The 26,990-nt window shown below is 42.6% G+C and overlaps 2 protein-coding genes across 14 annotated transcripts in view; one reads left to right on the forward strand and one right to left on the reverse strand.

Annotated features, from left to right (window-relative positions):
- The window catches only part of LOC139361485 (disco-interacting protein 2 homolog C-like), a 225,944-nt gene that overhangs the window by 161,851 nt on the left and 37,103 nt on the right, over window positions 1-26,990 (forward strand). For 8 of the 13 annotated variants that reach the window (XM_071090068.1, XM_071090073.1, XM_071090074.1 and 5 more), the window contains 2 exons: window positions 9,766-9,975; window positions 12,468-12,602. In XM_071090068.1, coding sequence (XP_070946169.1) covers window positions 9,766-9,975; window positions 12,468-12,602 — 345 coding nt within the window. The other 5 variants (XM_071090076.1, XM_071090077.1, XM_071090075.1 and 2 more) reach the window with 5 other exon arrangements.
- LOC139361484 (sterile alpha motif domain-containing protein 1-like) overlaps window positions 1-26,990 on the reverse strand; it is a 258,949-nt gene that overhangs the window by 44,924 nt on the left and 187,035 nt on the right. The gene's annotated exons all lie outside the window — the stretch shown is intronic.

A 26,990-nucleotide genomic window follows, 5' to 3' on the forward strand; every position in this document is an offset into this window, starting at 1 on the left:
AATGAAAATATTTTAATTCTTGAGCCAGAGGAAGGGAAGACACTTTTCACTATAATGGAGTTGGGGAATTTCAGGTTATGTACACGATAATCTTGAGAATTGTCACTCCCTCCTCACAGGTAAAAAGCTGAGCAAACTGAAAAATCAGCAGCTCTTCTTAAACCTGCAAGAGACGTGAGGTCACCGGCAAGCCACTGTCCCCAGATTGGCTGGACAGGTAAAGCAGATGAATCACCATACACTGGAGCACAATGCTCCAAGGAACCCACGCTGGGATTGGAAACCCTGAACTGGAATTGACAAATTGCTGTGGTGAGGTGTGGCCACGTCTGAGAGTTAAAACCTCCAGGAGGCCTGTGCATATGGGTCTCATGCTTTTGTGAGTTGTATCATCAGAAGCTCAATCAGGTTCTCGAAGTAAACATCAGAGAAAAATCCCCTCATACTTACTACAGGGGAAAGAGAATAGGAATCATTTTTCAATATGCAAGTGCACTCTTCACTAGGTCCACCTTCCTGAGAAGCTAGTTAAGTGGAGACTAACCTGGTGGGATTTTATCAGAGCCTTCTGACCTGGGAGAAAGGGAAATACCCAACTCCAACCTCCAGAGCTGAAAAGCAAAAAAGAACGGAGTATCCAAGCACTATGGGACTTCCACAGAGGCATAAAATATGCATAACGGTAATACAAGGGGGAAGAAAGAGGAACAGAAGAAATATTTGTAACAGTAATAGCTGAATTTCCTCAGATTAATGCCAGACACCAAACCATAGATCCAGGAAGCTCAAGAAACACCAAGAAGGATAAATGTAAAAACGATGACGACAAAAACAAAACAAAAATAAACTCTATTTGGGCATAAAATATTGAAACTATGGTGAATCAAAGATTAAAAAGCAAAGAAACCAGAGTAATCTCCTTCCCTATGGAGGATCAAAGATAAGAATTATTTTCAACTTCCCCTCAAAAACCATGAAAGCAAGAAGTGGAGTGAAGTATTTAAACTATTGAGAGGAAAAAAATTCCATTAACCTAGAAGTCTATACTCTGTGAAATTATCTTTCAAAAGTGAAGAAAAAGAAAAGACCTTCTCCGGCAAAAATTGAAAAATTTGTTGCCGGTAGACCTGCCTTGCAAAAAATGTTCAAAGTTCTCTAGAGAAAATAGTAGAGGTCAGTAACTCAGCTGTGCACAAAGAAAGGAAGAGCACAGTCTGTTTACAGGGCTCACAGCTGTCATCCTAACACTCTGGGAGGCAAAGATGGGAGTAGAGCTGGAGGCCGCTTAGTTGAGACCAGCCTGGGCAACGTTGTGAGACTCTGTCTCATTAAAAAAAAGCCAAACGTGGTGGCCAACACCTATAGTGCCAGCTACTTTGAGAGGCTGAGACGGGTCACTTCTTGAGCCCAGGATCCCGTTCAAGGCTGCGGTGAGCTATAATGATGCTGCTCCACTCCAGCCTGGGCAACAGAGAAAGACCTTGTCTGTTTAAAAAAATAAATAGAAAAAGAAAAAGCATTAAAGAAGAAATAGTGAAGGTAGAAGAAAATCTTTCATTTTTCTTAACAGATCTAACTTAACAGTTCATTCATAATAGCGACAGTAAATATACTGTATTATATGCTTATGTATATGTCATATACACACACTTAAATATAAGTGAAATGAATGAGAGCAGTGATACCCAAGGGATGGGAGAGAGCAATTAGGAATTAGGGTTATTTTGTTATTATAGTGTGCTTGCATTATCAAGAAACCAGTGTAGTGTCATTTGAAAGTGGACTTGGGTTACTTGTAAATTTATATTGCAAATTCCAAGGCAGCCACTTAAAAAAAAAAAAAAAAGTAACTGATATGCTAAGAAAGGAAAGAAAATAAATCATAGAATATGCTCAATAAAGACCACAAGGAAAAAAAAGTGAAAGACAAAAACAAAGAACAAGGGCAACAAATAGAAAATAGTAACAAATATGGTAGATGTTAATTCAACTGTATATTATTACTTTCAATGTCAGTCCAAATGCACCGAACTATATATTATCTATAAGAAATCCACTTTAGATACAAAGACATACATATAGATCAACAGTAAAGGGATGGCAAAAGATATAAATGTTAACACTAATTTTTTGGTGTGCAATGGCCTGATATCTCACTGCAACCTCTGCCTTCCAGGTTCAAGTGATTCTCCCTCAGCCTCCCGAGTAGCTGGGATTACAGGCATTTGTCGTCATGCCTGCGTAATTTATTTATTTTTTCTATTTTTGTACAGATGGGATTTCACCGTGTTGGCCAGGCTGGTCTTGAACTCCTGACCTCAGGTGATCATTCTGCCTTGCCCTTCTAAAGTGCTGGGATTACAGGCATGAGCCACCGTGCCCGGCCAACACTCATTTTGAAAAATGGAAGTGGTGATATTAATTTTAGACAGAGTCGACTTTACATCAAGGAAAGTTACCAGAGATGACTATTACATAATAAAGAGGTCAATACTCCAAGAAGATGTAACAATCCTTAAATGTACTTTTGCTAACAAAGTATCAGAATTCCAAAGTAAAAACTGATAAATTTCAAGGAGAAATAATTAACCCACTATTATAGTTGGAGACGTTAACACCCCTTTATCAGAAATGGACCAATTCAGTAGCCAGAAAAGCAGTAAGGACAAAATTGAAATCGGCATCCTCAGTCAACTGTATATAACTGAAGTTTATAGACTATTTCCTCCAACAGCAGCAGAATACACAACATTCACCAAGACATACCATGTTGTGGTCCATTAAACACACCTTAACACATTTAAAAGAATAGGAATCAAACAAGTATGTTCTCAACCACAGTAAAGTAGAAATCAATAATGGACGACTGGAAAATATATTAGGATATTAAACAGTACACTTATACATAATACATTGTTCAAGGAAGAAACCTAAAGATTTCTTTGAATTTTTGAAGTAAATGAAAATGAAAACTTGTTAAAATTTGTGAGCTGCAGTGACAGTAATGTTTATAGGGAAATTTATAGATTTAAATGCATACGTTAAAAATAAGATCTAAAATCAATCAGCTTCCACCTTCGAAAACTAGAAAAAGAACATCCAATTAAATTCTAAGCAGGAGACAAATAATGAAAGAGCAGAAATCAATACATTGAAAACAGAATATCAGTAGAGAAAAATCAATGAAACCAAAAGCTGGTTCTTTGAGAGAAAATCTGTAAGCCTCTAACAAGAAAAAGAAATACAGCAGATAAATTACCAATATCAGAAATGAAATAAGGGACATAACTACAGATCCCATGGACATTAAAAGGATAATAAAAATTATGAATAACTCTATGGCCACAAATTTGATAACGTGGATGAAATGAACCAATTTCTTTAAAGACAGAATTTGCCAAAATTTGAACAGGAAGAAACGATCTGTATGGGCCTGTATCTGTTAAATTGAATCAGTGGTTAATAACCTTTCAAAACAGGAAGTGCCAGGCCCAGATGGGTTCACTGGTGAATTCTACCAAATGTCTAAGAAGAAATTATACCAATTATCTACAATCTCTTTCAGAACATAGAAGCTGAGGAATACTTCTTAACTCATTCTATAGAGCCAGCATCATTTTAATATCAAATACCATTTTATAACAAAATATTACAAGAAAACTACAGAACATCTCTCATGAACATAGATGCAGTAATCTTCAATAAAATATTAGCAAATCTAGCAAAAATTGTGCACTAAAACCACATGGAATTTCACGTATCCAAAGCCGGTTTAACATTGAAAAGCCAATTAACGTAATTCATCACATTAATGGGTCAAAGACTAACAGATGCCTCATCTAAGAAGATATAGAGATGGCAAATCGACGTATGAGATGATGCTTCACATCACGTGTCATAGAGAAATGCAGATGAAAGCAACAGTAAGATATCACTACACCAGAATCCAGAACACTATCAACACCAAAGCCTGTGAAGATGTGGAGCTGTGGGAATTCTCTCTCATTCATGGCGGGTCTTAATAAAAATAGAACAGCCTTTAGGAAGACAGATTGGTGGTTTCTTACAAAACTAACTATACTCTTACCATATGATAAAGCAATTACACTCCTTGGCATTTGCTCAAAGCAGTTGAAAACTTATGTCTACACACAAAAGCCTGCAAGTAGATATTTAGAGCAGCCTTATTCATAGTTGTCAAAACTTGGAAGCAACCAAAATGCCCCTCAGTAGGTGAATGTATAAGTGAGCTGTGGTACATCCAGACAATGGGATATTATTTGAGGCTGAAAATAAATGAGCTATCCATAAAAAGACACGGAGGAAACTTAAAGGGCATATTGCTAAGTGAAAGAAGCAATCTGAAAAGGTTGTTGTATGATTCCAGCTTTACAACATCCTGGAAAAGGCAAGACTATGGAGACTGTAAGAAGATCAGTTGTTGCCAGGGGGAGGCAGGGATGAATAGGCAGAGCAGGAGAATTTTTAGTATGTGATCTCTGTATGATACTGTAATAGTGGATACATGTTATGCATTTGTCCAGAGCCATATATTGTACAACACCAAGAATGAACCCTGATGTGAATGATGGAGTTGGAGTGGTAATGATATTTCACTGTAGAAGTATCAGTTGTGACAAATGTACCAGTCTGGTAGGCAATGTCCATGATAGGAGACGCTGTGCATATATAGGGTATACATGAGACATCACTATGAAGCTGGAAAATATGACACTGAGATGAAATGGCGCTGATGGGCTTAACAGGTTGGAGAAGGAAGATGAAGTCTGTGGGCTCGAAGGGAGATGAAAAGGAATTAACCAAAGTGAAGCCCAGAGAAACAAAATGAAAGGAAAGCCAACAGAACCTCAAGCTCCTGTGATACGTCAATATACTTGTAATACAAGAAGGAAAAGAGAGAGAAGAGCAAGAACCTTTGAAAAAAGGAGTCAAAATTTTCTCAGATTGATGTCAAACACCTGTGTCCGGCCCCGAGAAGTTCAGTGAACTCCAAGCAGAACAAGTATAACAAGAAGCACATCCGAGTTCATGATAGCCAAAGTACTGAAATCCCAAGATTAAGAGGAGATCCTGAAAGGACTCAGAAGGAAAAGACACGTTACATACCAGAGAAGCATTTCAAAAACGCGTGACTTCTGTGAAGATACAGTGGAGACCAGAAGACCATGGAAAGACATTTTTTTAAAGCACTAAAAGCAGGAGAAAGGCCTGTCAACTCATATCCAGGGAAAATCTCCTTTATAAACAGGGGTGAAACAACACATTCCCAAATATGAAAGCTGAGAGAATGTGTTATCAGCAGAACTACACTATAAACGTGCTAAAGAATGTACTTGGCTGATTGCAAAGGATATCAGATGAAAGGTTAGCTCTACGGAAAAGAACCCTAGAAATCATAACAGTGCACTCTAAATTTTCTAGAATATAAAATCATAGAATATTTTACTCTGATTTTATGGTTTTTGGTTTTTTTATGATCTTATAATTTTATGATATAAAATCATACAATGTACACACTTCTCTATGCCTCCTTTATCTGTTTTGAAGTCCTTGCTGTACCATGCACCAGTAGTTTATTTCTTATTTATTTATATTCTATTTGATAGATATGACACATTCTGTTTATTCATTTACCAGTTGGTTATTCATTGTTTCCATATTCAGCTGCCATTGACATTAATGTACATATCTTTGTGTATGCATATAATTTCTTTTATCTTAAGTGGATGCCAAGTAGCATGATTGAGTCTTATTGTAAGTTTAGGTTTAGCTTTTTAAAAACTGCCAAATTATTTAGAAAATAACTGCACCATTTCACATTTCCACCAGCAGCATATGCTCATCCCAGTTTCTCCACATCATCACCACCAATAGTTACTGTTATTTTTATTTTTGTCATTCTAATTGATGTGGAATGGTATATCATTGTGTATTTACTTTGCAACAATGAATGATGCTAAGCATTTTTAATGTGCTTATTAGCTTTTAATGTGCTAATTCCTATTCATAGCCATTTGTATATATTGGTAAAATGTTCAGATTTTTTGCTCATGTTGTAAATGGGTTGGTTGTCATCTTATGGGTTACAGGTGCCTTATGCAATCTGAATATAAGAGTTTTACAGATGTAACGTTTCTCAGTGAAAGAACAAACTACTATGTAGCAGACAGAACAAAGCCTTTCCCCCAAGATACCCAGGTCCTATTCCCCAGAACTTATGAACCTGTTGTCTGAAGTGGTTAAAAGGCATTTTGCAGCTGATTAATTTAAGATCTTGAGATGGGACCATTATCCTGGTTTAAGTAGGTAGACCCACTGTAATCAAGAAGGTCCTTAAAAGAGAAAAGAACTGGAGACTGGATTGGTGCACTTTAAAGATGAAGAGGGGCCATGAGTCAGGGACACAGGTGGCCTCTAAAAGTTGGGAAAGGTAAAGAAATGGATTCTCCTTTGAAGCCTCCAGAAGGAACGTAGTTCTGCTGACACTTAGATTTTACACTTCTGACTTCTTCATCAATAGGATAATAGATTTGTCTTGTTATAAGCCACTAAGATCAAGGTAATTTGTTACATTAGTTATAGGGAGATAATCATCTTTTAAAACTTACTAGTTTTCTATTTTAATGAAGTCCATTTCACTAATTTTCATGGGTTGTGTCTTTGGGAGTTTTAGAAGTGTCATGGTCTTACTGTTCTTTCATTTAGGTCTGTGATCCATTTGGAGTTAATTTTTGTGTGTGCAGTAAAGATCTAAGTCGGATTTTTGTTTTCGTTTGGTTTGGGGGATTCTTTCCCCCACGGTTTTTCTTTTTGGTGTGTGGGTACCCAGTTGCCACTGCAACATTTGTTGAAAAAACAAACTACCTTTCTTTTACTGAATTGTCTTGAGACCTTTGTCAAAAATAAATTAATCATAAATATAAGGCTTTATTTCTGAGTTTAATTCTGTTCCTTTGATGTATACATCTATTTTTGTGCTAATACCACTGCCTTAATAACTATGACTTTATGTAAAGTTTTGAAATCAGATAGTGAAGTCTTCCAACATTGTTTCCCTTTTTCAAATTTATTTTGGCTATTGTAGGTCCTTTGTATTTCCAGATAAAATTGAGAATAAGCTTTCCATTTCACACACAGCCTTCTGGGATTTTATTAGGCAGTGCCTTGAATTAATGGAACAGTTTTGGAAGAATTGTCTTGATAATGCTGCGTTTTCGAATTCACGATCATGAATCTGCCTCCATTTATTTAGTTTCCATTTATTTGGATCTTTAATGTCTCTCCGTAATGTTTTATAGTTGTCATTGTACACATTTTGCACCTTTTTGTTAGAAGTTCAGCTGAATGTCTTCTGCTTTTGATGCTATTGTGAATGGAACGATTTTCTTAATTTTATTTTCAGGTTTTTTATTGCTAGTATATGTATATCTTTATCTTGTGTCCTATGATCCCATCAAACTTTGTTTTAGTAATTTTTGGTGTACTTCTTGCCATTTTCTACATGCCAAAGTCAGGTCATCTATGAATAAAGACACTTTTATTCCTTTCTAATCTGGATGTCTTTATTACTAAACTTGTTAATTTATTTCACCAGCTAGAACCTGCCAGATAATGTTGAATAAAAGTGGCAAGAGGGGACATCTTTGTCTTGTTCTCCATCTTAGGGAAAACGCATTCTATTGTTTACCATTAAATACAATGTTAGCTGTGGCTTTTCATGAATGTACTTTAACAGGTTGAGGAAATTGCCTTCTATTCATGGTTTGTTGAGTTTCGTTCTCTTGAATTTGTCAGTACTTTTCTATGTCTCCTAAGGTTAACACGCGGTTCTACTCCGTAATTCTTTACCGCGTATGACATTAATTCAGTTTTGAATGTTAAATCAACCTGACTTCCTGTCCCCATGGTGTGTAATTCTAGTCACCACTGGTCATGCTGTATCATCCATTTCATATGCTGCTTGCTTGGTTTGCTGCTATTCTGTCGAGTGTCTATATCACATTATTCTGCAGGTTTCTTGGAAAAGGTAGGTGGGAGTGAGGAATGAAAGATTGGAAAGGGTTTTGAGAAGACGTTCTGGGGAGATGGTTGTGCTCCAAGTGGACACCTGGTTGTGTACCTTTCTCAAAAGTCTCAAGGCTGTGTCAGTTTTACTTTTATATAAATTGTGTAAGTTTTCTTAAAAGGCAGGGTCGGCCAGGCGCAGTGGCTCATGCCTGTAATCCCAGCACTTTGGGAGGCCAAGGCAGGCAGATCATGAGGTCACGAGGTCAGGAGATCGAGACCAGCCTGGCCAATATGGTGAAACCCCGTTTCTGCTAAAAATACAAGAATGAGCCAGGCATGGTGGCACTTGCCTATAATCTCAGCTACTTGGGAGGCTGAGGCAAGAGAATCACTTGAGCCGGGGAGTGACAGGTTACTGTGAGCAGAGATCACACCACTGCACCCCACCCTGGGCAACAGAGCAAGACTCTGTCTCAAAAGAAAAAAAAGCAAGATGATAGAGAATTTTCAGGCTCCTAATATTATTGCTTGTCTAACAAGTAAACTTTTTAAAAAATTCCCAAACAGCGTAAGTCATGTGACAGTGGTAATAAGTGTGAATATTGTTTGCCCTTACTGTCTTTTAAGAAGCAAACCAGTGTCTTAAGATTATTTGCTGTGACTCCTTCTCTCACCCAATGATCTGGAGCTGCTCACCTGAGCCAGCGCCTCCCATCACTCACTTGTAGGTAGGATTCTGAGTGTCATTCTTACGTTGAAGTTTAACAAATACAGCAGCAATTTATTCCCAAAAACCTTGGTGCTGCATGAAAAGTTATTAAATGAAAAATGTTCTCGCGAATTATAGTGAAAAAAGGGATGTATTTTCTCATAATCCAAGATATCCAATTTGTACAGATAGAAAAATCAATAATGACAATGTATAAGAAACGAATAGTGTAAAGGTGAATAGATTTGAGTGCAAAATGTAACATGAGGGTTTGTTGTGTGCCCCAGAGGAAAACGGGGAGGTGGAGGGGCCGCTCTATGTGAGGCACATTCTGCTTTCCCTCCTGTTACCATCATCAGCGTCTTGATCCTTAGAGAGCTGCATGGGTATCGAACACACCGATGTAGAAATAAATCAGCTGTATGGGTATCTAACACACTGACATAGAAAGAAATCAGTTGTATGGGTAACTAACACACAGACGCAGAAATCACCTGCATGGGTATCTAACACACCGATGTAGAAATAAATCAGCTCTATGGGTAACTAACACACAGATGCAAAAATCACCTGCAAGGGTATCTAACACACACACCAACGTAGAAATAAATCAGAGCCCAGAAGAGCATCTCAGGACTAACCGGGGCTAAACATAGTCACACTGAGACTCCTGAGAGCTGCACAGGCCCTCCGCCTCCCCTTGCCCTCTCACTTTCTGACTGACACAAGAAAACACTTGGTTTCTTCCCAAACTGCTGTGTAGAGGAAATGTGTCAGTGCATCTTTGAGATGACAGTATCAAACATCTTATAGCATGTTTGTATAAGGTGCTTTGGAAGCAAAATTCATTATGCTAAAATAAATGGTTCATTATCTGAAAACTGGTTTAAATTCTCAAGAGTGTCTGCGGCAAAAAGTCATTAAACAACTGTTCAGACTTGCGTGAAGTAAATCTGTGTTGCAGGGACTGAGATTGTAGTGCCTGTTTTTGCTGCAACATATAGCAAATTGCCTTTCTTCTTACACAGATACCTCTTATGGCTCAGAAGATGAAGGCTCAGTGCAGGTGGACTCCCAGGGCGCCCCGACCTCCAGCCAGGGCAGCATCAAAGTGGAGCACTGGATCAGTCAGGCCATCCACGGCTCCACCACGTCCACCACCTCGTCGTCCTCCACGCAGAGCGGGGGCAGCAGAGCTGCCCACAGGCTAGCGGATGTCATGGCCCAGACCCCCATGGGTGAGCACGCTTCACAGTGTCTTTCTGTGCCTGTTGTCTAAACCCCTTTGTGTGTGCACGTTTTCCTCTGTTTGTATCTTGGCTGTGGAATCCCTTAGTGGAAAGAGCGCAGAGCCCCTCTGGCCCCTGGGGTGCTTTGGTTGGATTGTTTCTGGAAGCTGCTGTACTGCTTTTCTCATGCCTAGGTTCCTCCCACAGCTGGAATTCCAGGGGCCTTGTTACTGGGGAATCCCGCAGCCATATCCGAATTCCAGGGGCCTTCTGTTTATAAGTCCTTTCGTGTTCCTGGGGAATCCTGCAGCCATATCCGCTTCTATCTTTTCTTCTCACTTATGCTCCTGCGTGAAACCTTAACAGTCCCAGTCAACAGGACAGGGTTTTAAAGTGTGCTCCTCCTGACCACGGGAGTCATTTAAGGAAACGAGGGCTTTAAGCACGGCCGCTTTACGCTGCTGTCTGCCACAGGTGTTCAGATTTCTTGGGCGTGGCGCACTGTTTTGTGTAGGTTCTATGACAAGGGAGATCCTCTGTATTAGAAAAAGAGCAAAGTTAGGATCACTGCCCTACAACGTTTGAAGATGCCGTGGAAAAGGAGTGAAGTGAGAATTACTAGAGCTAGAGTTGACACGTGGGGGAGCCACGATGAGCCTCGCGTCGCTCTGCCTTTGAATGGTTCAGGAGAAAATGTTTTCCATCAAGTATGGGACTTGGGTTGAATAGGTTTTGGTGTGTGTCTCTATTAAAGCAGTAACCGGAGATGACTGTGTACCACGTCGCCGATAACGGAGCACGAGCCGCAGGTTCAGACCCTCCCGGCACCAGCTACCACAGGAAAGCCTGATCTCTGCAAAACCCTCAGTGGGAAGCAGGTGGACGTCATGTGTGATCAGATAGCCGACAGACACCCCAGAACCCCAGAATGTTCACTTCTAGATCACTGACTCCTTCACACCCAGAGGTGTTTGGGATTGACTTGGGTCCCAGCCCCTTCGGTGCTCACTGACACTGAAAGCGTCAACTGTTTTCTGTCTGGAACAGGAGTTTGCTGTCAGGAGAGCTGGGTCTGTCTCACTTTTCCCAATAACTGCTGCTGGGATCTTGAAGTCCCTTCTCCTGCTTTAGGCTTGAGTGAGGGAAAAAAAATTGAAAACAATAATTTTTCTCTCTCAACTGTTGTGAGTATAAAGGAGAAAACAGAAATACTCTTTAAAAGTTTGCAAAGTAGTACTCAAATGCAAAGCAGTGTTAAACTTCAGTTTGACACAGTTTCAGGAACATGTACACTCGTTTATGTGAATTAATAACCCTACCTGAAATCACAGCAGGCTAAACATTGAACAGAAATGTGTGACTGCTACGTATTTTTCCATAATAAAATTCCATGTGTATATTGGATTGCAGGATAGTGGCCAAGGCTCTGCCAGACGTGAACGGGGAGGCCAGACACCGCCTCTGCCACTGGGTGGAAGCATTTGTATCCTCGGATTTTATTCAATTTTAAGAAAATGCACAGAATCTTACCAAGGAAAACACATATTTTTGAATAAATGGATCACTGCACTTGGGCCTCCCTTTGTGGGTTTACCCTTTCAATACTGGAGGAAGTTTTAGTACAAAGAATTAATTTATCCAAACTATGAGGGGCTCCTAACTCATGTACGTCAGGGCTCAGTGAGACCCAAATGTAACTCTCGGGTGATCGCGTTCCGGTAATTTCTAATTGGGCACAAAGATAATCCTCCTAGACTATCTGGAAATTTTCTATAAGTTTGGGAGTTTTTTGGAAAAGCTGTGACAAAATAATGAAACTTGAAGAGCAGAAATATTTTGTGTGGCAAAAGAAGAGAAGTAAAAAGTCAGATGTGCATTTGACCTTCTGAGATAATCAGAAGCCTGTGAATGAGAACTTAGCATCTGTGATCATGTGTGCGTGAGTGTTCTAAGGAGTCCAGGCACAACATAGTCACACTGGCCAACCCCCCCGCCCCGATCCTACATGGTCATAGCCATTACTGTTCCCATTTGATGAAGAAACTGAGGCACGGAGAGCTTTAGGGACATCCCCAAATCCCCAGAAGTTTTCAGAGCTGGGTTTCCATTTCCAGGCCCTGGGCTCCAAAGCGCGAGTAAAGCCCTGGGCTGTGTGGACGGTGGCCGATAGGAAACGGGACCCTTCCATGAACACACACACGCTTCCTGGCGCCCTGCCATTGCCGGTCTAACGTTATTCTGGTTAAAATGCCGCTGACGTGGCTCCTGTTAGGAAATTGAGGTTTCACCGAACTCTACTCCATTTTCGGCAACATGAGTTATGCTGGGGTCCCCCTTTGTGCCAGATGTTTGTGGCAGACGTGGCTGAGATCGGCTTTGGCTTCTCACGGCACCCCCAGGGTGAGCGTCTGCGCTCCCGTCTCTTCCTGAGCTATGGCTTGCTCAACCTGCAGAGCAAACGCCACAACCACCAGAAACACTCATGATATGCTTCTTTACAGATAATCATTCTGCACCTCCTGACGTAACCACGTACACCTCAGAGCACTCCATACAGATGGAGCGACCACAGGGTTCCACGGGGTCCCGGACAGCGCCCAAGTACTGCAACGCCGAGCTCATGGAGACCGGGGATGGTATGTCCCAAAGCAGAGATGCGTTTTTTTCTGGGAAACGGTTTGTGCTGATGTCCCGTTCTGTGCCCGTGACTGGGTGTGTTTCTTCCTGGGGTGCAATCTGCTGCCATTTTATCTGCTGAATAACGAACAGTGGTTCAGCAACTGAGAAATTCTTGTTCAGGTGTTAAGACCGTGAACAGTCACTTAGAAGGGCAAGATGAAGTTAAATGTACAACAGAATTACTGTTAGATGGGCCGATATGTTGCTTTAGACTTCGGAGGAAAGAGGGTCTTTTTATCCATGTTGGACAGAGATGTCAGCGACTTGGTAACAGGCTGCGGCCCAGGGCTGCTTTTTCCTTCCTGTGGCCTGGTCTTGGTATGTTCTGATTACAGCGGCGGTTTGTATCACCTAGCCGCTGTTCTATTTAAGTCTTAGTCTTTCCCCGGGGTCATAAGAGTCAGTGTAGAACCTAGCAGTGAATGAAATACAATGCCCCCGTGTGAAGCCTCATCGAGCAGCCTTGGAATGGCGTAATCTTGTAGTGCACGGGACTCGCAGGCGGACAAGGCGGCCTATCCGAGCCCCAACAGGTAGACACGGAGGACTATCGGAGCCGCAACAGGCACAGTGGACAGGCACAGTGGCCAGGGAGGACAGCGCGGTTTTGTGGATCCACAGGACACTGTGGCGTCCAAGCACGTGCTCCCAGAGGAGAGGACCCTGTGGGAGCTGATGCTGGGAGCTGGCTGAGATTCCAGCGAATAAGACTCCCTGTGACATGCACAGCTGCCATCTGCGCTGCAGCTCCTGATGCCAAGATGGTCGTGCGATAAATGCACAAAGCGCATCTCCAGCAAAAAGCCGCCGAGTGTCCACATCCAGGATATCCACCACGGTGGCTTTTTGGTGTTAATACGATGAATGTGAGCAGCAGGTGGTCTGTGTTGAGTGTGACTGTGCCACTGCAGTTTTGTTCTCATGTCTTGATGAGCATTGAACGGTTCCTGACGAGGGTAGATAAGGATGCTGTGACCTGAGACTCTGCAGTATTGTAGCTTGAGGAACCAAGGAGTTTTTCTGTCTTGCAAAGCCGTCAGGGAGGATGTTCCAGGCTGGTGACTGCTCCATGAGGTATTCAGAGATCCAGGTTCCTTTCAGACCGCTGCTCTGTGTTCCCACGGACACGGCTGTCCTTGCTGTGGTTGGGACTGGGTGATTGCCACGCTGGCAGGGGTAGGCTTAAGGTGAGAGTGGCTAGGATTTACCTAATCTACATAATGACAGGGAGCCTGGGAGTAAAGTGTAGCCATGGCCTGGAGGATGGATGATGGATGTTGGTGAACGACTGTCTGCACTCACCTCAGCTGGCCGAGGGATGGGAAGGACGACTGATGATGCCGTTCAATGGTACCTGGTTCTTTCAGATTTGACTTCCTTATGGATTTTCTGCTGTAAAGAGGAGAGAGCCTGTGGTTCTAGGCCAAGCATCTCACTCATCTCATAACATCTTGTATCCCTTAGCCAACATTTTTGTCAAGTTTCAGAAGTCCTATGAAACTGGCAAGCATTTCTCAGTTTGGTTTAACCATTGGATTTTATATCTGTGTCTGCATCTCTATTTTACATCTATGTGGTTATTTGACACTCTGTAGTACATTTGTAATAGGTTCTATTTGGTGGAAGTTACTCTCAACAAACCTTGCTGCTACTTGAATTTTCAAGGTTGCAAGTAGAAAGGAGAGAATAAAAACCACATCTTCTCTAATTTTAAAATTTGTTGTTGCTCAAATCACACCAGAAGTACAAATATTACAAATTATAAAAGCAGTCAGAATCAAGGTTAAGAGATTTCTGGGTGATTCTGGCTAATCAGCAGTATTTGCTGAGGTGTGTGCAGCAGAGCAACATGCCAAGAAGCCCGGGACGGGGAAGAGTTGGGAGGCCAGGCTGTGACTTCAGAGGTGCTGTTGCCTCAGGAAGAGGAGCTAGATGCAGAGAGGATAAATGACCACAGGTGTGACCACCGCCGTCCTTGCCGCGGTACGGGGGCCTTTGTATGGGGCCCTTTGTGAGCTGAGTTATGAACCAGATGAAGGCTGTGCAGGCGTGTGAGAATCCAGGCCAGACTCGACGGGTGGAGGCTTGGCAGAGGTGAGGGGCCAGACAGCCTCGCTAAATGTGCAGTGGCTCACTGCAGACAGTGCCCATCAGTCGCCGGACAGACCGGCTTGAACTTCAGCCCCCATGGCAGCTGCCTTTACCTGTCTGCCTCCACCTTCTGAGGCCTATAGGCGTCGCAAATGTGTGGTTTTTAAACAGATTTGGATGAGTTGTTTTCTGCACAACACACTTTGACAGACGGAGGCTGGTTCTCCACAGTGGCCCCAGGGACTTGGCAGGGACTGGTGGGACAGAGCCTCAGAGCACAGCACCAGCTCCCTGGGAGAAGACGGTGCCCGTGGGACGGAAGAAAGAAGAGGCACACAGTGCTGAGGCGTGAACTCTAGTTTGCTCTTAGACATGACACACATGCCTTCTGGAAGTTTGCATGAAGCACTGCTAAAGCCACCAGTGCGGACAGGTCCTTAGATCAGGAGACCCAGAACACAGTTGTATTTGAAATCCTTCACATGCTGCAGTCTCTTCAAAGAGGACTACAAGTCATCTCTAATAATGTTGTAAAATTAATTTTTTATTAAGTGCCATGGCTTTTTTTTTTTTTTTTTTTTGTGGGGTAGGGCCGGTGTGTGACAGTAAAACAACAGAGGCAGTGACACAGCTGGTGGGTGTTGGCTCTGGGCCCCAGTTGGGCAGTTGTATGAAAAGAAACCGAAAAGTCTCTACAGTGGTATGAACCGAAACACCTGGATTATGTGTTTTCATGTATTTGACATAAATGCACACATTTGTACGCTAAACGCACATTTTTCTATATGTAATAAAATTCACACCTTTAAATAGTTAACATATATTTTATTTTAGGACCTCCCCCACGATGTGAGGACTAATAGCCACCCCCTCTCCCCCTCGAATATTAAGAGCCACATCGCAGGGCGGTGAGGCACCCCTCGCGAGGTGGGGACTAATCGCCACCCCCTCTCCCCCTCTGGCTATTAGGAGTCACCTCGCAGGGGGGTGAGGCACCCCCACAAGGTAGGGACTAATAGCCACCCCTTCTCCTCCCGCTGGCTATTAGGGGCCATGGTGGACTCACAGCCTGTGTATGATATTGTGAGTAATATCATCTCCCTCTCTGGAAATTATGAACTCTTTCACAGATGGGTGTATACCCTCAGTGTGTACACCGTCAGAGGGTGTACACCCGTCTGTATTGGGAGTAATATCCTCTTCCTCCCTGAATGTTAAGAAGAATATCCCAGGACTGTTTGTACTCCCTGCATTATTGGGTGTCATATCTTCCTCTCCCACGTGGAAATTAGAAACAATATCACTGGGGGCATGTACACCTTCTGTAATATTTAAAGTAATATCATCCCCTTCCCTCCAGGATCATGGGAACAATATCCCTGGGGAGTGTACACTTTCTGCCATATATGTCATAATATCATCCCTCCCGCCTTGAAACATTATGAAGGACCATCTCACACGGGGTGTACAACCCTTGGTGCGGTATTGGGAATGCAATTATTCTCTTTTCCCCCGGCATATTTGGAAAAATATCAGAGTGAGTGTACCCCTCCTGCCATATGAGGATTACTATCCTCTTCTTCCTTTCTGGATATTAGAAAGAATATCACACGTGGGTTTGCACTTTCTTCGATATCTGGAGTCATGTCATCCTCTCTTGTTTTGAATGGCAAGAACAGTGCCTTGGGGGGGATGTACACACCCTGTCATATTGGGAGTAATATTACACTCTCCCCTCCTTGATAATTAGGAACAACATCCCATGCTCTCTGTCCCTGGATATTAAGAACAACATCACAGGTAGGTGTACACCCCCTGCGGTATTAGGAGTAATATGATTAATTATTAAACATCCATGATCGATATTAACAATTATCAATGATACTATTAATAGGATACTGTTATGGATAATTATTTTAAATATATGATTATGCATGCTTAAAATAATTGCTAATATTGTTATTTTATTACCAGCATCACTTAATATTGATTTAAGTAACAATTGCTGATATCATTATTTTATTAGTAGTGATATTACTACTGATTATTAATGCTAATCGTTAATATTTTTAACTATTTTACTATCTTTATTGTGATTATTAATGTCGATGATTACTCTTAATTTTTCTTATATTTATTAATATTAATAATTAATAGACTTGTTCCTGATATCCAGCGGGGAGAGGATGATATCACTCCCAATATCGAAGAAAGTGTACACCCCACTATGATGTTATTCCTAACAGCCAGGGGGTAGAGGATGACATTATTGAAACTATGGCAGTGGGTGTACATCCCTTCGGTCGTCTTGTTCCTTATATCCTGGGTGGGAGAGGATGATACAACTCCCAATATCGAAGGGGGCGTAGACCTCCCCCGTGATATTGTCCCTAACATCCAAAGGTGGAGAGGATGATATTTCTTCTGATTTTACAGGGGGTGTACACCACCCCTATGATATGGTTCCTAATATCCAGGGGGCGAGAGGATGATATTAGTCTCCATATTGCAGGAGGTGTACACTCCCTAGTGATATTGTTCCTAATATCCAGGGAGGGAGAGGACGATATCACTCCCAGTATCGCAGGGGGTGTACACCTCCTTGTGATATGGTTCCCTATATCCTGGGAGGGAGACGATGATACTAGTGGCAAAATCGCAGAGGGTGTACACACCCACTGTGATATTGTTCCAAATATCCAGAGGGAGAGAAAATGATATGACTCCCAATATCACAGGGGGTGTACATCCTCCTGTGATATTGTTTCTTATATTCAGGGGGAGAGGATGATATTACTCCCAATATCGCAGGGGTTGTACACACCTCCTGCGATATTGTTCCTAATATCCCGAAGGGGAGAGCATATTACTCTCAATATGGCAGTGGGTGGTACACCTCCATTGTAATATTGTTCTTAATATCCATGATGGGAGAGGATATGACTCCCAATATCGCAAGAAATGTACGGCCGCCTGTGATCGAGTTCCTAACATCTAGGTGGGGAGAGGATGATATTACTGCCCATATCGCAAGAGTTGTAAAACCCCTTCGATATTTTGCATACAGTCCTGAGGGGAGAGGATATTATTCCCAATAGCGAAGAAGGTATACACCCCCCTGTGACACTATGCTTAATATCCGCATTGGGAGACGATGACGTTACACCCAATATCACAGGGGATGTACACCCACCCTGGGATATTGTTCCTTATATTGAGAGGGGGAGAAGATGCTATTGCTCCCAGTGACGCAGGGGCTGTGGCTGTACACCCCTCCTGTGATATTGTTCTTAATATCCTAGGGAAGAGAGGATGGTACTACACCCAATATCTCATGGGCTGTACGGTGTCCGCTCAGAGATGTGTGGGGCTCTCTTACACAAGTAACTCCTTCTCTAACTTTAGCCACATGCTGGTCATCCAGGGGCCTCCTAAAATCCAGGAGTATAAAAACAAGTGGAATTTCTGAGAACCAAAGATGGCGCATGGCTCTGGTTGGGCTGCCACAGGCAGTTTTGTGAAAAGACAGAGATGTATTTCTCATAGTCCTGGAGTCTGGAGGTCCAAGGTCAAGGTGGGTTCAGGACTGGCTCCTCCTAAGGCATCTCTCCTTGACTGTCAGATGGCATCTTCTCTTGTGTCCTCGTGCCGTTGTCCCTCAATAGATGTCTGTGTCCTGATCTCTTCTTACAAGGGCATCAGTTCTAATGACTTCGTTACCTTCATCACCTCTTTAAAAGGTCTATCTCCACATACAGACACATTCTGAGGTCCTTGGTTAGGACTACAACCTGGGAATATTGGGGTATGCAATTAAACCTGAAGCAGATGGGGTCTTATAACCTGTGTCACCCAAGCTCATGCCAGAGCCCCATGAGGAAGCCCCAGGTCCCCCCTTTGATATGCTTTAGCTGTGTCCCCACCAAAATCCCGTCTTAAATTCTCATGTGTTGTGGGAGGATGGAAGTGATAATTTGACAGCAGAGAAGACAGTTGCTGCCAGGGAGGGGAGAGGGGACTCCAGACCTCCGAAGGTTGGAGGGTCCCAGGCCCTGGGCAGAGCAGGCAGCCCCACCCCTGTGACACCCCTGAGGATGGCTCAGGAGTCGGAAAAGGTGGAATCATATGTAGAGGCTGGTTGGGGAGATAGGAAGTTGTTGAATGAGTTTTTAAATATTTCCATCAAAATTCTTACTGCACCCTTGGTGTTGGTGGGGACCAGTGGCTTCTCCATGTGCCTGGCTTCTTCCTGGCTCTGACTCTGGGAGCCTGGCCTGGCCTAGGGCTGCTGGTTGGATTCATTGCTGGCAGCAGGTAGAAGGTGGAGGAGGGAGAGGAGCTGTCCTCAGTCCTCTCTTACTCATGCCTGTCCACGTTAGCAGCCCCTCCCCAGGCATCCCTTGCCCATAATCTGGGGAGTGCTATTCTCACTTCCCTTGGGCCCTGCCCACCGATCTCCAAAGAATCCCGTCAGTGACTCCTTTTAATCACCTCTTTGCCTGTGACAAAGTCTTCTGGGACCTCCTGACTGATACAAGGGGAAGCCTGGCTATCTGTGCAACTTGTAAAAGTGAAGTGAGTCATTCACACTGGCATGTATCTACAAGTCACACAGCTTTGCAACTGGAGTGACTTTAAGCTCATCTAACCAAACCTTCCATGACAGATGAGGACACCCAGAATCATAGGATAGAAGTGACTTGCTCCCATCTGGGTCCGCCACGCTGAGACTCAAGCGCAGAGTCTAGCAAAGCACACTTCGTCCTCCCTTAGAAGGAAGATCCTACCCGCACGGCTTACCTCCAGCTACCCTAGGTCCCCCCACTCTCCCTTAGAGGGAAGTTCCTGCCAGCATGGCTCACCTCTACCTACTCTAGGTCTCCCCCACCCTCCCTTAGAAGGAAGGTCCTGCCAGTATGGCTCACCTCCACGTACCCTAGGTCTCCCCACCCTCCCTTAGAAGGAAGGTCCTGCCAGCATGGCTCACCTCCACCTACTCTGGGTTTCTCCCACCCTCCCTTAGAAGGAAGGTCTTAGAAGGCAGCACGGTTCACCCTCTCCTAACCTAGGTCTCCCCCACCCTCAGAGGGGAGTTTTTGGGTCAGTCACAAGACTACTCCGGACATCTGTAAGAACAAATGGTTTCCAGCACAGTCCTTTCCTGGGGTCTGCATTTTCCCTCTGGGATGCTTGGAAGTTGAAGGGGTCAGGCAATTCAAGTTCTCCCTGGTATCTCAGGGGCCACTGACACACAGGAAAATGTGCTGCTCTGCTCGCTGTTTGACTTTGATGGATGCAAATTTGTTCTAAATGAGCCTGACATTCATTAGCATGTAAACATATGTTACTGGTGGCGGCTCGCAGGGCCACATGCTGATGGATTTTATGGGCTGCCCCCGCCGGACATCACCAGGCTGCCTGGGTCTGTGCTGCTTCTGGCTGGGTCTGTGCTGCTTCTGGCTAAGGCTCCAGATGTTTTGGTGCACTGTGAAGTAGACATTTTCGCTACAGGGTTATGTTTTTTTCCAAAAAAGAAACACAGACAAATCTGTGAAAAGAACTTGAGTTTATGCGCCGATCTACTGGAAGGAGACTCTTAGAATGTCAGCTGCTCAGTGTCTGCTTTGACTCCCGGGCAGTTCTCTCTGTCCTGTGGCTCAGATTCTATGGGGCTGAATTATACATTTGATTCCAGTTCTGCTCAATATTTCCCCACAAGTAGTGCTGTGGATGCGACTGATGCCTTTAGAGATATCTGCAGCAGGAACAGTGCAGAGAATACAACACGCCATGCTAAAATATTTTGAGCTGAAAGCAATTAAGAAGCGCTCTGGCCTTCCCTCTAGTTTCTGAAAAGCACACAACATAATCATATTATACAAAGACAAAAGTGCCCTTTCTCCCCTCTCTGCCAGAAAGGACGCAGGTCAATCTCTGTAGACAACTTCAGACCCTTATTCAGGAAACAGCACCAGAGGAATTTACACAAAAATCTATCATTTATTGGCCTTCCCACAATTTGTTGCCCCCAATGACCCAAAGTCCTTTTACTTTGTCTTGGCACTTCTAGAAACATTTATTATCCTTGTTGAAGATGTTATATAAAAGAAAGCTCTGAGCTGTCTCTTTGAGATTCCCTCATTCCCTGTGTGTCTCCCATGTATATATGAAATATACATGCTAATAAGCCTCCGCTTGCTTTTTTGGGGGTTCATCTGTCTTTTGTTATAGGAACCCCAACCAATGAAGCTAAGATGGGTGGAAGAAAAGATTACATTTTTCTCCGCTGTAGTAGCATTATTCTAGCAATAGCATTCTTTTTTTTTTTTTTTTGTAGATTTCTGTTGAATACACACACACACACACACACACACACACACACACACACACACACAGAGCAATGTAAAAAGAAAGAAGTGTGGGGAGTCCTGATGAAATTTTAAGTCCCAGAGATACCTAAATATGTTGAGAAGTTGTCTTTAAACATTGATTTTTTCCCACATTTATTCTCATATTTTTGATATTTTTTTCTTCTGAGATACCATTTCTAGATTGTTTTCTCTACATTTCCTTGCAAGTCCGAGAGAGTAGGCTGGTTAGTAGTGTGTCCAATGCACCACCTCTGTCCTGGTCAGTAAAGAAATGTAGAAATAGAGAGGGATGTGACAGTCACGCTACACAGAGATGGAAACACAGATATGAGGTAAATAAAAACACGTGAAAACCCAGCATTTCTGGAACTCTCACCTACTCCTGTGCCGATATTCATCCTTCAGCTCTGCCTCCATTCTTCCCTTCTTTTCTCATGCTATGGGGTCTGCTTTGGAAATGTTATCTACTTTCATTCTTCCAAAGTCAAGCTTCTAGCTTTGGTTGGAACTGCAGACCCATTTACTCATTCAGCAAATACTTTCTAAACACATGGATAGTCACTGAGAATACCGTGGTTCACCAACATGGCCGTGGCCCCTGCTCTCACGAACCTGCGGCCTGATGGGGAGAATGGGCACTAATATGACAATCACTCTAATGGGTTTCTGATGAAGAATTGAGGAAAGCGCACCAAAGAAAGGGAAGCGGGATTCTCTAAATTTATGCTGTAAAAGAATCTGGCGTATCTTGGGATGAGAGGTAGAAAACCGATGCATTCTGGAAAGTATGATCCCCTTGCAGTCTGGAGAGAAGTAGAGGTTGATTGTTGAGGGGGGTGGAGTGTAGGGACACCACGGTCTGAACAGAGATGGGGGTGCATGCAGAATGCCTCTTGCAGCAGGAATCAGGCACGTTCAAGGAAGTAAACACGGGAGAAAGTGGCACAAGACAAGAATGAAGGAAGGCAGGCAGGGGCTGGGAGATGATGGTAGATGCTTTATTCTTTTAATAACAGCAATAGGATGCTGTTGAAAGCACTTGAGGGAGGTGGGGAAGTGGGTATGACATGTTTTGTGTTTGTAAAATTATCACATTGTCTTACCAAACTATACTCCCTATTTTTTATTTTTAAATTTTACTTTAAGTTCTTGGATACATGTGCAGGTCTGTTACATAGGTATACATGTGCCATGGTGGTTTGCTGCACCTGTCAACCCATCTAAGTTTTAAGCCCTGCATGCATGAAGTATTTGTCCTAATGCTCTCCCTCCTCTTGCCCCCACCCCCCAAGAGGCCCCCGTGTGTGTCGTTCCCCTCCCTGTGTCCATGTGATCTCATTGTACAACTCCCACTTATGAGAACATGTATGTGGTGGTTGGTTTTCTGTTCCTCTTTTAGTTTGCTGAGAATGATGGCTTCCAGCTTCATCCATGTCCCTGTAAAGGACAGGAACCCATTCTTTTTTATGGTTGCATAGTATTCCGTGGTATATACGTGCCACATTTTGTATATCCAGTGTATCATTGATGGGCACGAGATATCCTCCTAACATGTGATCCAGCAATTGCACTCTTCGGTATTTATCCAAAGGAGTTGAAAACTTGTGTTCACAGAAAAACCTGCACGTGGACATTTATAGAAGCTTTAATCATAATTGCTAATTTTATTCCAGCTTTATTCATAATTGCTCAAACTTGGAGGCAACGAAGAAACCAAAATGTTCTTCACTAGGTGAGTGGATAAATAACCTGTGATATATCCAAACAATGGCATATTCTTTAGCACTGAAAGGAAGTGAGCTGTCAAGCCATGAAAAGACACGTAGGGAACTTTAAACATGCACGGCTACACAAAAGAGGCCCATCGGAAAAGACTAAATACCGTAAGCTTCCAACTAAAGGACATTCTGAAATACTGTAAGCTTCCAACTAAAGGACATTCCGAAAAAGGCCAGACTATGGAGTGAAAATATTCGTGGTTCTCAGGTGTTGGGAAGAGGGAGAGATGATAAGGTGAACACGGAGATTTTTAGGATTTTAGTGCAACTGCTCTGTACGATGCTATCATGGTGGACACATGTCATGACATATTTGTTCAAACCCATAGAACCAGCACCAAGACAGAGCCCTCATGTAAACTGTGGACTCTGGGTGACAATATGTCAATGTAGGTCCTTCCATTATTACAAATGCTCCTTCTGGGCAGGAGTGTTGTTAGTGGGGGAGGCTGTGCACGTGGGGGAAGGGAAGGCATATAGAAGGACTCTCTGCACCTTTCCCTCAATTTTTCTGTGAACGTGAAACTGCCTAAAAGATAAAGTGTGTTTTTAAAAAATAAAGGAAAAAAAGGAAACAAAAAGTCCTCAGAAAAATCAAAGGAGAAAATGATCACACTGGGTGCTTCAGGTCAAAATGGAAGAACAAGGGCTGTATTTACCATCCCACCTGATGACTTTTTTCTCACTGCTTTTCAGCATTATTTTTGGAGTCTAGTCAGTGCAATAAGGCAAGTTGAAATATATAAAATGCACCCTTATTAGAAAATAAGATTTAAAACTATCTGTATCTGCAGGTGACATGATCACCTGTGTGGAAAATCTGCTGAAATCACAAAAAGCCACTAAAACTAATAATAATAAATTACTTACTAATAAGTGAGTTTGGAAAGTTTGCAAGATACAAGCTAAACACATAAGCAATATTTATTTCTTCATACACTGGCAAAGAAATAATTGGAAATGGAAATTTACAAAGCAATCTTATTTATAGCACATCAAAACATGAAATCCTTCAGACTAAAGCTGACAAAAGATGTGTAAGATCTATACACTGAAAAGCAGGCAGTGATGCTGAGATAAATTAAAGAACTAAATAAATGAAGTGATATACTGTGTTCATGGATCAGCAGGCTCAATATTGTTAAGATGTCAGTTCTGCGCTTGTGGATCAGAGGTTTAATGCAATTCCAATCAAAATCCCAGCATGATTTTATTTTTATTTTTATTTTCAGTAGAAATGAACTAGCGGATTCCAAAATATGTCCGGAAATTTAAAGAACCCAAAAGAGCTAAGGCAACTTGGAAAAAAACGGTGGAGGACTTACCTGAACTATAAAGATAGTGTGGTATTGCTATAATAAGAGAAAACTGGGTTAATGAAACCTCCTAGAGGGTCTAGTAATAATCTCACAAACACGTTACATATACATAGTGGATTTTTGAATAAAGGTTCAGAGACATTAAATTAGAGAAAGGACGATAATGATGATAGAAGGATTAAATACCGTAGGCCAAAAAGAGAAAAAAGAGCTCCTGTTAAATATCTTCACATTGTTGGTGTCACTCATGCAATTCAATTCACATTTTGTGGGTCTAAAAGTTGAACAGACTTCTTCATTCTCTTTCCCCAATTCACTCCACAGAGATGCTGGTGTCTTTCAGTGGAACTTGGAAGTTTGCTATTCTTCTTAAAATGACTCTCTTAGATCCTGTTTATGCAAGAAGTTGTGGGACTGTAACTTACAAATACTGTTCTAAACCTTGGAATCACACGTTCCCCTTTTTCTCTACTTATCGTTTCTAATCAGTTTCCCATTTCCTCTTTCTTCTTCATATTTACACTGCATTCCTTTTAGTTCAGGCTCTTGTTACCCCACTTGATCTCTTGATGTGGTCACCTGAATGTCCTTCGTGTTCCAGCCTCCTGGAATCCTTCCTTCATGACCCTGCAGAACTGCCCTCCAGACCCGCAGGTGTGACCCGGAATCAAGGATCTCAAAGCCGAGTGGGATCTGAAAGGCTATCTAGACCAATCCTCCATTACAGACGTAAACCTTTTGATGACTTCACTTCAGAGCCCAAAATATTTGCACTGCAGGCAGAATCACCGAAATCACTTAATGTGATGTTCAGCTTTCCCGTGGTATTTTCCTCTCTGCATCTCCCTACTTTCGGTCAGCCATTTCTCACTCATGACACCGAACCCTTCGTTCACATCACATTATTGTTCTTCTCCACACAGACTTATTTGTTTTCTGCCTGGGTTTTTTGTTACATTATTCCCTCTACTGGAAATACCATTTTGAAAGATCTGACTACAGAATTTTAACGTATTCCTCAGAATGACTCACATATCACATATTCGACCAAATGGCTGCAGATTCTGTCACCTCCTCTCTTATCCTACGGCAACCTGGAGAACGTTCTTCTCTTAGCCAATAGGATTTATCATGGTCCTTCTTTATCTCAACAATAGTTTAGCAGGACTGAGAACTGGGAAGTAGATTTTTTCTCCCAGGGGTGAGAACTGTCTTAGTTTAGCAGCTCTCCCTGGGTCTCCATTCTGGTTGTAGAAAAGCAGCCCATAGGGCACGGTGGGAAGGAGAAGGGGAACTAAGCTGTGTTACATGAAGATGGACAGTTGTGACCCTAACTCCGGGGTTGGGAGTTGAGGCCCCTAGGAAGGAGCAGCTGTAAGGATGAAGACGAGGCATAAAAAGTGATGGAGGCCGGGTGCGGTGACTCACGCCTGTAATCCCAGCACATTGGGAAGCCAACGTGGATGAATCACGAGGTCAAGAGTTCAAGACCAGTCTGACCAATATTGTGAACCCCTGTCTCTACCAAAAATACAAAAATTAGCTGGGTGTGGTGGCACATACCTGTAGTCCAGCTACTCGGGAGGCTGAGGCAGGAGAATCACTTGAACCTGGGAGATGGAGGTTGCAGTGAGCCAAGATCATGACACTGCACTCCAGCCTGAGTGACAGAGCGAGACTTCATCTCAAAAAAAAAAAAAAAAAAAAAAAAAAAGATGCATAGTAACAAGACTGCCTGAGGAGAAGAGACAATCAGCAACCTTTTCCAGGGTGGGATGGCTGAAGACCCTTTAAGAACAAAGGTGTCTACTTTCCTTCTTTAGGATGCTCTATCGTGATTTAATGAACCCTCCCAATCTACTGTATTCAGTATTTGGCATGAGTCCATTTAGGGGAATTCTAGAAAACATAGCTGGCTGTTACCATCAGGTTAATGTAGATTGGGAGGTAGGGAAAAACCCCAGGAGACACGTAGGAAGGACAATACGTGAAAACAGAAGAAACTTGGAGTCAGTTCACCCTTCAAACAAAATCCAGTTTCCAGAAGACATTGTGAGGGCTGCTGGGTCTTCCTCACCTGAAGATGGGGGATTCCAGATAATTATACTTGAATCTCACAGGATGGGGTGATCACCACCAGCTCTCAAATGGGATGAGTTACAATATCTTCTATCGGGAGGTGGTAAATAAGAGGTTAGGTACATGTCTGTAGTCATCACAATTTTGTCAAGATTGCTCTTTTTACTTCCATGTCATAATGGAGTGCCAGATGCTTGTGGAAGTGATTGGCTCAGGGTCTCACCATTAAAAGTGGCAGAGGAAAGATTCCAACATGTTTTAAAAGCTGCAAACTGAGCTGACTCCCATCCATGCTGTCATACCGACTTTGAGATTTCAATCCTCCTGAAGGCAGGAAACTTATTCCATTTGCTTTTATACCCTCCATAACACTAGTGAGCAAGTTTTGCTCAAAGTAACATGGAATATTTTGCTGACTCAAGGGGAAAAAGAAGAGACTTAAATGACACCATCACAAGTCAACTTTCAAGGAACAGAGACATATGTAGCATTAGCTGTCTCAGTCAAATCAACATAAACATGCACGTTTATCCTTTACATGGGGGTAAGACAACAAACACAATTGAAAAAATGAGCCAAGTGTAAAAAATGTGTCACAAAGGGATGGATTTAGACAGGAGAGCAGTGAAGTAGGTTATAAAATGGTCAGCATAATCCATTTTAATGAATTATTAGCTGAAACATGCAAAGCATTTAGGATTTCTGGC

This window comes from Macaca nemestrina, unplaced genomic scaffold, assembly GCF_043159975.1.
Source record: "Macaca nemestrina isolate mMacNem1 unplaced genomic scaffold, mMacNem.hap1 Scaffold_52, whole genome shotgun sequence".
In the NCBI taxonomy this organism is placed as follows: Eukaryota; Metazoa; Chordata; class Mammalia; order Primates; family Cercopithecidae; genus Macaca; species Macaca nemestrina.